Genomic DNA, 11,621 nt, shown 5'->3' on the forward strand with positions numbered 1-11,621 from the left:
TACATCCCAACAGGCAGTCATTATAATAAAAGCGAATAAATACTTGGATAAACAGTTAGCGTAAGCCTGTGGACAGTCACGCACATAAAAAGAACAAGTAAGGAAGAGCTAAGTTCGGGTGTCACCGAACATTTTATACTCTCGCATTATAAAGTGATAATCGAGATTTCATTATACGTCATTTACATATTTTTCAAATACCGTATTTTTGTAAAGTTTTATTCCGCTATCATCATTGGTTCCTAATGTACTATATATTATACAGAGAAGGCATCAGAAGGCGTGCTTGTGAACCAATTTAACGTATATTTCGTACATGTCATCAGGGTGTTAAGAAAATATTATATACCGAATTTCATTGAAATCGGTAGAGTAGTTCCTGAGATATGGTTTTTGGTCCATAAGTGAGCGACGCCACGCCCATTTTCAATTTTCAAAAAAAAAGCCTGGGTGCAGCTTCCTTCTGCAATTTCTTCCGTAAAATTTTGTGTTTCTGACGTTTTTTGTTAGTCCGTTAACGCACTTTTAGTGATTTTCAACATAACCTTTGTATGGGAGGTGGGCGTGGTTATTATCCGATTTCTTCAATTTTTGAACTGTATATGGAAATGCCTGAAGAAAACGACCCTGTAGAGTTTGGTTAACATAGCTGTAGCAGTTTCCGAGATACGTACAAAAAACTTAGTAGGGGGCGGGGCGACGCCCACTTTTCCAAAAGAATTGCGCCCAAATATGCCCCTCCCTAATGCGATCCCTTGTGCCAAATTTCACTTTATTATCTTTATTAATGGCTTAGTTAAGACACTTTATAGGTTTTCGGTTTCCGCCATTTTGTGGGCGTGGCAGTGGGCCGATTTTGCCCATCTTCGAACTTAACCTTCTTAGGGAGCCAAGGAATACGTGTACCAAGTTTCATCATGATATCTCAATTTTTACTCAAGTTACAGCTTGCACGGACGGACGGCCATACCACATTTTTGAAATGTTTCGCCACATATGCCTTTTGTTACTGCGATCCCTTGTGCCAAATTACCGTTTTATATCTTCTTCTACTTAATTGGCGTCGACACGGCTTACGAGATAATAACCGAGTTAACAACAGCGCGCCAGACGTTTCTTCTTTTCGCTACGTAGCGCCAATTGGATATTCCAAGCGTAGCCAGTTCCTCCTCCAACTGATCCTCCAACGGAGTGGAGGTCTTCCTCTTCCTCTGCGTCCCCCGGCGGTTACTAACACAGCCTATCGTTCCATCGAATGCGATATTCGCCGTGGCCAACGCGCAAAGGACCATAAATCTTTCGCAGAATTTTTCTCTCAAAAACTCGCAACGTCGACTCATCATTTGTTGACATCGTCCAAGCCTCTACACCATATAGCAGGACGGGAATTATGAGTGACTTATAGAGTTTAGCTTTTGTTTGTCGGGAGAGGACTTTACTTCTCAATTGCCTACTCAGTCCGAAGTAGCACCTGTTGGCAATAGTTATAATGCGTTGGATTTCTAGGCTGACATTGTTGGTGGTGTTTACGCTGGTTCCAAGATAGACGAAATTATCTACAACTTCAAAGTTATGACTGTCAACAGTGACGTGAGTGCCAAGTCGCGAGTGCGACGACTGTTTGTTTGATGACAGGAGATATTTCGTTTTGCGCTCGTTCTCTGCCAGACCCATTTCTTTTGCTTCCTTGTCCAGTCTGGAGAAAGCAGAACTAACGGCGCGGGTGTTAAGGCCGATGATATCAATATCATCAGCATACGCCAGCAGCTGTACACTCTTATAAAAGATGGTACCTTCTCTACTAAGTTCTGCAGCTCGAACTATTTTCTCCAGAAGCATGTTGAAAAAGTCACACGATAGGGAATCGCCTTGTCTGAAACCTCGTTTGGTATCGAACGGCTCGGAGAGGTCCTTCCCGGTTCTGACGGAGCTCTTCGTGTTGCTCAACGTCAGTTTACACAGCCGTATTAGTTTTGCGGGGATACCAAATTCAGACATCGCGGCATAAAGGCAGTTCCTTTTCGTGCTGTCGAAAGCAGCTTTGAAATCGACGAAGAGGTGGTGTGTGTCGATTCTCCTTTCACGGGTCTTTTCCAAGATTTGGCGCATGATGAATATCTGGTCGGTTGTTGATTTTCCAGGTCTAAAGCCACACTGATAAGGTCCAATCAGTTTGTTGACGGTGGGCTTTAATCTTTCAACACAATACGCTCGATAGAACCTTATATGCGATGTTGAGGAGGCTAATCCCACGGTAGTTGGCGCAGATTGTGGGGTCTCCTTTTTATGGATTGGGCATAGCACACTTAAATTCCAATCGTTGAGCACGCTTTTGTCCGACCATATTTTACAAAGAAGCTGATGCATGCTCCTTATCAGTTCTTCGCCGCCGTGTTTGAATAGCTCGGCCGGCAATCCATCGGCCCCCACCGCTTTGTTGTCCTTCAGGCGGATAATTGCTATTCGAACTTCTTCATGGTCGGGCAATGGAACGTTTGCTCCATCGTCATCGATTGGGGAATCGGGTTTGCCTTCTCCTGGTGTTGTACGTTCACTGCCATTCAGCAGGCTGGAGAAATCTTCCCTCCATAATTTAAGTATGCTCTGGGCATCGGTGACTAGATCACCTGAGGGGGTTCTACAAGTGTATGCTCCGGTCGTGAAACCTTCTGTAAGCCGCCGCATTTTTTCGTAGAATTTTCGAGCGTTACCCCTGTCGGCCAGCTTATCAAGCTCTTCATACTCATGCATTTCGGCCTCTTTTTTTATCTGTCTACAAATGCGTCTCGCTTCCCTCTTCAATTATCGGTATCTATCCCATCCCGCACGTGTTGTGGTCGATCATAACGTTGCGAGGTAGGCAGTCTGTTTTTTCTCCGCTGCGACACGGCACTCCTCGTCGTACCAGCTGTTCCTTTGCATTTTCCGAAAACCAATAGTATCGGTTGCAGCTGTACGTAAGGAGTTTGAAATGCCGTCCCACAGTTCCCTTATACAGAGTTGTTGACGAGTGCTCTCAGAGAGCAGGAGTACAAGCCGAGTAAAAAATTGTTCAGCTGACTGTTGTGATTGCAGCTTCTCGACGTCGAACCTTCTTTGTGTTTGTTGACGTGCGTTCTTTGCTGCACAGAGGCGGGTGCGAATCTTAGCTGCAACAAGATAGTGGTCCGAGTCGATGTTACGACCTTTGAGCGTATGCATGTCTAGAATACTGGAGACGTGTCTTCGGTCTATCACAACATGATTGATCTGGTTGGTGGCTTTTCGATCCGGAGTCAGCCAGAGTTTTAAGTCTTAATTTACCTAAATAACCTACGGTAAATACATATGTATATGTATATTGGAGTGATTCAAAAAAAAAAAAAATTTTTTTTTCGTTTGGTACTCGGAAAAATAGGTTCCTAGACATCACTAAGAATGCCTCTCCAAACATGAGTTTTTAATTGTAACGGGAAGGTCCTCCTACATACAGTTTTAGTTTTTTTTCTTATTATATAATTACAAAGTATAATTACAAAGTTTTGGAAAAATGCCTTTTTCCAGTCCTTATCTGATTTCTTTAAAACGGTAAAGTTTCTTGTTAACGGTAAAGTGTTTTGTGTGGCAGGATATCAAAAGGAAACGTAAGGGACATATATACTATATATATACATTAGAGTGTTTTTTTTAGCTATTAATTTTTTTCAGTCCCGTCACGAAATTTCCTTGGAAATACCCTAAAAAATTCCCCGAAAATTTCATCCCTTAATTTTAACATTAAGAACTGTACCAAGGCCTGTAAAAATTTTCCATTGAAAATACACTACAATCGTGAGTTTTTATACTCTCGCAACAATGTTGCTAAGAGAGAGAGTATTATAGTTTTGTTCACATAACGGTTGTTTGTAAGTCCTAAAACTAAAAGAGTCAGATATAGGGTTATATATACCAAAGTGATCAGGGTGGCGAGTAGAGTCGAAATCCGGATGTCTGTCTGTCCGTCCGTCCGTCTGTCCGTCCGTCTGTCCGTCCGTCCGTGCAAGCTGTAACTTGAGTAAACATTGAGATATCATGATGAAACTTGGAACATTCCTATTCCTTGGCTCCATAAGAAGGTTAAGTTCGAAGATGGGCAAAATCGGCCCACTGCCACGCCCACAAAATGGCGGAAACCGAAAAACTATAAAGTGTCATAACTAAGCTATAAATAAAGATATTAAAGTGAAATTTGACACAAAGGATCGCATTAGGGAGGGGCATATTTGGACGCAATTGTTTTGGAAAAGTGGGCGTGGCCCCGCCCCTACTAAGTTTTTTGTACATATCTCGAAAACTACTATAGCTATGTCAACCAAACTCTACACAGTCGTTTTCTTCAGGCATTTCCATATACAGTTCAAAAATCGAAGAAATCGGATAATAACCACGCCCACCATCCATACAAAGGTTACGTTGAAAATCACCAAAAGTGCGTTAACCGACTACAAAAAACGTCAGAAACACCAAATTTTACGGAAGGAATGGCAGAAGGAAGCTGCACCCAGGCTTTTTTTAAAAATTGAAAATGGGCGTGACCTCGTCCACTTATGGACCAAAAACCATATCTCGGGAACTACTAGATCGATTTCAATGAAATTCGGTATATAATATTTTGTTAACACCCTGATGACATGTACGAAATATGGGTGAAATCGGTTTACAACCACGCCTTCTTCCAATATAACGCTATTTTGAATTCCATCTGATGCCTTCTCTGTATAATACGAGTATATACATTAGGAACCAATGATGATAGCGGAATAAAACTTTACAAAAATACGGTATTTGAAAAATATGTAAATGACGTATAATAAAATCTCGATTATCACTTTATCATGCGAGAGTATAAAATGTTCGGTGACACCCGAACTTAGCCCTTCCTTACTTGTTATCTTTGAATTCCTACAGATCAGAGGTGTTTAATAGCATCTACAAAAGTACCCAGTGCAACAAAGTCGTAACTCACACCGGAGAAGTAGTACGGGGCTCCAAACCCGATTTTTCCAAGAATTTCGCATTTTTCTTTGTATATATCTCGTAAATGATAGGAACTATAGAAGAAATGTACATGCCAAATTTGTAGGAAATTTTATTTGTTATAAAAAAGGTTCAAGGTCAAAATCGCTATCATTAATACTTCTGGAGATATTCGGCTTTTTAAGTACACTAATATTCATACCTATAAAACAAACTTGATAGAACAAACTGAATGACTGGAAGATCTTAGTGATAACTTCAAGCACCATACACACATACACAAATATAAAACAAAAATAACATAAGTTCGATTCTTATAAACCAAACTAATAAGCAAACGGATTTAATGTAGCTTATTGTAGTGAAGTGGATAGAAATAAGCTTGCATTTGGAAAAACTACAAAATGTAAATTTTACTCTGTAAGCATACCAGTAAAATAAATAGCCATACCAGCAAAATAAATAGCTAAAGCAGACGGAGTTAGGGTTTAGTACGTAGGCGTCCTACCGCACTTGGTAATAATGGCGACACATGCGCGAGTAGGGTGAATCGTGCATGCCGTCTGAAACAGGTCGGTATCTTTCGAAGATTCCCCCTCCGTCAACAAAAAAAAAGAAAAAAAAATTATATACATATTAACACACATATAATATATATAATTTCTAGTTTTGGTGACTTTCTTAAGTCCATTATCTCTAAACTTACCACACTGTGACTTCGCTGGCCACAAGCCATAAGTCTTACATAATTTATGTAGGACTAATTGTAATGGATTTGAAGGAGAATGTTTGTATCTATACATACTTTCTATACTTCTATACTCTATACTATACTTTCAATTCACAAACTGCCCAGCCACAGAAACTTGATTGTTGACCTAATGGCCAACATATTTGGTACATAAGTTGAAAGCAGCAATTGAACACCTAGGCGTATGCTGTGAGTATTATGTATATACATACATATTTACATATGGCAGTGTATGTATAGATTCTGTGGCTGGGCAGTTTGTGAATTGAAAGCATGTGTTAATTATTAAGTTGGCTTTAGGAATTAAATGAAATCATTATGGTTTGCTACTAATTGAATTCATTTTATCAAAAACATAATTATTTACTGTTTTATAATGATTAAAACCATGTGAGTCTAACGGATTTGCTTAATTAGTATAAAGCTTTAGCAAAGAGGGAATACTAATTCAGACAGTTTTGCCCTCAAGATTTCATGGATGTCTTTTAGTTAATTAGAGAATTGAATTTAAAACAAGCTATGAATAGAAAACTTCTTTAAATAATATAAGATTGTCAAATATCTTCCTTCCGCTTTTACGCTCTTTATTCAATGCTTTATAAAAAGTGTTACAGTGATCGTGTGATATAGCGTTTTCCTGGTGGAACACTACACCGCTCCTGTTGGCCAATTCTAAACGCTTTTAGTCTATCGCCTGCTTTAAGCGGTCCAGTTGTTATTAGTAGGTGGTAGAATTAAGCGTCTGGCCATGTGGGAGCAGCTCATAGTGGATGATTCCCTTCCAATCCCACTAAACACACAGCAAAAGCTTGCAGGCCATCAATCCTGACTTGGCCACTGTTTGAGACGATTCACCGGCCTTCGACCACGACGGTTTTCACTTGATATTGTCGTATGTGATCTAGTTTTCGTCACCAGTCACCATCCGTTTCAAAAATGGGTCGAGTTCGTTCCGTTTCAGCAGCATATCGCAGGCGTTGATTCGGTCCAGAAGGTTTGTTTGCATCAACTTATTGTGTATCGATGTTTTCCATGATTTGTTCGGTATTCGTCGTAACAGGTCTTCCGCCGGCTAACTTACCCATGGTGTCGTTTTCACCCGCTCTAAATCGACGAAACCATTTCTCCGCAGTTCGAAGTGATGGATTATCATCCCCCAAAACACCATTAATCTGACGGAACGTTTCTCTAGCGGATTTGCCTTTAACGAAGGAAAACTATAAAATAGCGCGAATTTCTGCGTTAGTGAACTCCATGTTTACACGGCTATAACTGTTGAACGCAATATCCAAACTAATCATGCATAGCGTCAATTTGTAGGTTATGTCAGGACCTTTCAAAAGTGTACAGTATTGCCAGCTACGAGTTCTGTAGCGCTCTATACATAGCCGCGATCAAAATGGCTTTTATGTATTTGAAAAATTTATTTTACATAAAGAATAAAGGAAGAACTAAGTTCGAGTATAACTGAACATTTCATGGTCTTGCAACTTGCAGGACCAAATCTATGGAAATATCTTCAGGTATATAAGATCTGGCATGGAGGATGGAGTCATATGTAGAAGTTCACGCAAGTGTGGAAAGTTCTCTGATCGCCATTCACTTGGGAGTGGCCAGAAACGATCCTTTTACATATGCCTCAAGCAGCTCACTACTTCCGATCTTTGACCAAGTATCCTCTGGGTAGCCTAAGAACATCCGTTCGACGGCGAGCTAAAGTGAGAAGGCGAAACATCCCCTGCTTACGGTTGTGCGCTAGGTTTGGGACCCGCTACATAAAAAATCTTACCAATGAAAAGTAGCAATCAGCCTCAGATGAGAGACCCCCCTGGCAAACGAAATAAGGACTACGATTTGAGGGCATGCACTTGGAATGTCCGGTCCCATAATTGGGAAGGTTCCGCTGCCCAGCTGGTTGACGTCTTCGTAAAAATAAAGGCTGACATCACCGCCGTCCAAGAAATGCGATGGACGGGACAAGGACAGAGACAAGTAGGTCCTTGTACTTTTACTGCAGTGGCCATATAAAGGAGCGCAAGTTTGGTGTAGGATTCGTGGTGGGAGAGAGACTCCGTCGCCGAGTACTATCATTCACTCCGGTAAATGAACATCTAGCTACAATCCGCATCAAAGCGAGGTTCTTCAACATATCGCTAATTTGCGCCCACGCCCCGACGGAAGAGAAGGACGATGTGACCAAAGATGCCTTTTATGAGTGCTTGGAGCGCACTTATGAGAGCTGCCCTCGCCACGATGTCAAAATCGTGCTTGGCGACTTTAACGCCAGGGTGAGTAAAGAAGGTATCTTTGGCACTACGGTCGGTAAATTCAGCCTCCACGACGAAACATCCCCAAATGGGTTGAGGCTGATCGACTTCAATGGGGCCCGAAATATGGTTATCTGTAGTACTAGATTCCAGCATAAAAAGATCCATCAAGCTACCTGGCTGTCTCCGGATCGAAAAACTGCCAACCAGATCGATCATGTTGTGATAGACGGAAGACACGTTTCCAGTGTTTTAGATGTGCGTGCGCTCGGGGGTCCTAACATCGACTCGGATCACTATCTTGTTGCAGCCAAGATTCGCACCCGCCTCTGTGCAGCAAAAAACGCACGACAACAAACACAAGGAAGGTTCGACGTCGACAAGCTGCAATCACAACAGACAGCCCAACGATTTCTACTCGGCTTGCACTCCTGTTCTCTGAGAACACTCGTCAACAACTCGGTATAAGGGAACTGTGGGACGGCATTTCGAACTCCTTACGTACAGCTGCAACCGAAACCATTGGTTTTCGGAAAGTGCAAAAGAACAACTGGTACGACGAGGAGTGCAGTGCCGCAGCGGAGAGAAAACAGGCTGCCAATGTTGGACTTTTTCCATGCATCATGCTTCACGATCATCATGCCTTTAAATGGTGCAAATACCGCAACATCTAGCGGCTGCATTTTGTGCGTGCATTTCGGCGGAAAAGACAGCAACGTGATGCCATGATCCAACGCCAAATCTATCGCCTCGATCGATAAATGCGAACCGTGGTTGTCCAGCAGCAACATGGTTGGCGAAACGGCATTAGCACCGGTGTGCTTGATGAAATGACGCATGAATTGAGTGAATACGTCAGAGTTCATGTAACCAGAACCGTTCGCAACACCAACAGCGACATGACTCGCATGAGTCATAAAAATCTCTTTCATGTTGACTCGGGGAAAGAGGAAGAATGGCGGTATAGACTGGCCACTAGAGCTGACGGCCAAAGCCAAAGACATATTGGTGCCTTTTTCGGCAGATGTTGATGAGCCGACCTGCTTTTGTCCTTTGCGCGCGATGGTTTTGACAGGTCTGGTTGGCACGGTCGGGCACCCGGTTTCATCCATGTTCCATATTCGGCGAGGTTCAAACGGCGTCTCACCGAGAACGGATGAAAGGTTGGCAAAGAATGCATCGACATTCTCTTTGTTGAATCGCTTCGCACGGCTCTGGCTTACTTGCTCTGGTGTTCGCAGTGACAAATTTTTGTGGCGTTTCATGAACGCTAACTGCCAATCCTTACTCGCCTGTTGATCGTCGTTCCATGGATCCGGATACGACGCGCCAACTTTCCGAGCAAATTCATACGCGAGCTTACGAAGCTCCATCAAACTAATTCCATAGTTGATGTCGCTGGCCTGGAGAATGTAGCTTATCAGCGCCTTCTCTTGTTCGATGTTGAAGATCTGAAATAAAAAAAAATTATTTATTATTCGATGAAAGAAAAAGAAAGAAACCAGCAGAACTCACTGTTGTGCCCATCGTCGTGCTTTCAGCCAGCAAATTCTTCATTACATCGGCATTGGCAGTAGTAACGTTGTTGCTCGCACCATCAAATGCTGCAATATAACGCATCAGGTTGGTCCTCGGAATTTTGTGTGCCGTCGCAGATTGTCGAACGCTGTTGTGATGTACTTTCACCGAATTGATCGCCTCCAAAATGTTGTCGAAATCAACAATTTTCTCTTGTTTGGGATAGTACCGCGGATGACTAAAAAAAATGTTTCGGAGCACGAAACTATCAGGAAATGTTGAAAAACTATTGTGTTGTTGAAATTCTTCACGAAAAATCACTTATACACGTCAAATATATGAAGTTAGCATGTCAAATGTAAAAATGGCGGTGGATAATGAACACAATGTAAATTCGTGCAAAATTTCTTTTGTGTGTCGAAGGCTAAAGGCTCAACTAATATTATGTATACACATATTTACCCGGATGAATTTATTGGGAAATGTGAAAAAAATCAACTGTACACAGAGTTGAAAAAAAACATTCGGAGTGTCGAATTTCTTTTTGTTGTCGCAGAGAGGTTATAACACGTGTTCACAGCTCGAGTGCTATATAGAAACTGAGCTTAGTATGAGACGAGCCGATGACAGTTGGTTGCAGCTGTCAACCTATACTAGGGAAAAAAATATCGAGCTGGCCCGGGATTCCCCGTGGCCCTATGATATAAATTCTGTTTAGGGCAATGAAACTGTAGGTCTACAACATTAAGTTCGAAGCATAGTTCACAGTTTTGCTTATGATATTGCATTTCAAGAAACGCAATAATTAATATTCTAGGTACCTTTTGACTGAAAACAAACTTCACTCTTTAAAATCCAAATAGTATGCTTTTATTTAGCCGATTTTCAAACATAAGGATATAATATGGTCGAGAGAAAAATATTGTATATGGTTCAATATAAGCTTAATATAACTTTGGCTCAATATAACTTGAACAAGATATATTAGGTTAGTCACGAAAGTATATCATTATATAAATAATCAGCGTTTAGTTTCTTTAGTCATGTACGTCTATCTGTCTGTCCGTGTATACGAAACCGTCGATATCGGACAATTATAGCATACAGCTGCCGTACAACTGATCGATCAAACAAAAGCATTTGTATGGAAAATATTTTATATGCGATGTTTTCTTCACAAAATTTGGCATAAATTATTACCCAGTGGATCGTTACAATCTTCGTAGAAATAATTCCTATCGGGCCACTATAGAATATAACTATCATACAAACTCATGGCTCACTATCAGGATAAAAATATTTGTATACACTTTTAAACGATAAAAAATTTAACTGAAAAAGATATTATAGTTTCGGTGCATCCAACGTAAACGTTTTTTTGTTTTGAATATTTTAAATATTTATATACGGAAACAATTTGGGATATTTTGAAATAAAAATAATTTTTGTATAACTTTTCGCTGTAGTCAAGTAATTATGCATTAAGGAATGAAATATGTTTCCCCATTGGACTAATTTTATTTTTATGAGAAGGAATGCAAAGTCTTAAGTTTTCATTTTAAGCAAACTAAAAATAGTATTTCATTATAAGACATTTTCTAAATTTTTCATTTAATTATATTTTACCCTTATAAATTTACTTAATAATGATTTGTATCTTCGTACTCTATTTCTCTATCTCCTTTTGTCTCTCCTCTATTTTGATTACAGACATTTTGCAAACAACGACATCAACAGCGATGGCACTGACAGTAGCTCTAAATGCCGTGACAGTGATGGCTGTAAAATATATATAAATGCAGTAGATCAACAAAAACTCCTCGCGACAAGGCTCCTACTCGTAGATAACTTGCATGTGCGCAATTGAACTGAAATTGACCTGAGGAATCCGTCCATCAGTTTAATGCATCCACCTGCCTTTTTTATTATTCCGCAGCGATGCTACCTTTGCTTCTGAAGTTTTGAATTCAACATTGTTATTGTTTTCTGGTGATGGTCACTTAAGAACTTTTGCGTAACACAGCCTTTTTGTTACAAATATCAATTTTTTTCTTTACAAATTGACAACAAAAACTACAATACTTATAGGT

The 11,621-nt window shown here is 40.6% G+C and overlaps 1 protein-coding gene across 1 annotated transcript; it reads right to left on the reverse strand.

The window, feature by feature from the left end:
* Positions 1-6,756: 6,756 nt before the first annotated feature.
* On the reverse strand, positions 6,757-9,633 carry LOC120781148. The gene is made up of 3 exons (XM_040113281.1): positions 9,574-9,633; positions 8,676-9,464; positions 6,757-6,918 (listed from the first exon to the last, which is right to left on the reverse strand). The coding sequence occupies exons 1-3, from the start codon at positions 9,631-9,633 to the stop codon at positions 6,757-6,759; spliced, it is 1,011 nt and encodes a 336-aa protein (XP_039969215.1).
* Positions 9,634-11,621: the final 1,988 nt, after the last annotated feature.

Source organism: Bactrocera tryoni, unplaced genomic scaffold (genome assembly GCF_016617805.1).
Source record: "Bactrocera tryoni isolate S06 unplaced genomic scaffold, CSIRO_BtryS06_freeze2 scaffold_363, whole genome shotgun sequence".
In the NCBI taxonomy this organism is placed as follows: Eukaryota; Metazoa; Arthropoda; class Insecta; order Diptera; family Tephritidae; genus Bactrocera; species Bactrocera tryoni.

Bases quoted from the DNA above. Each gene is read 5' to 3' on its own strand.
- LOC120781148 (XM_040113281.1), bottom strand. From the start codon at position 9,633: ATGCGTTATATTGCAGCATTTGATGGTGCGAGCAACAACGTTACTACT. The intron at 9,465-9,573 runs GTAATGAAGAAT...TTTTTATTTCAG, and splicing joins TTACTACTGCCAATGCCGAT to ATCTTCAACATCGAACAAGA. The intron at 6,919-8,675 runs GTATTTGCACCA...ACGTTCCGTCAG, and splicing joins TGCAGCCGCTAGATGTTGCG to ATTAATGGTGTTTTGGGGGA.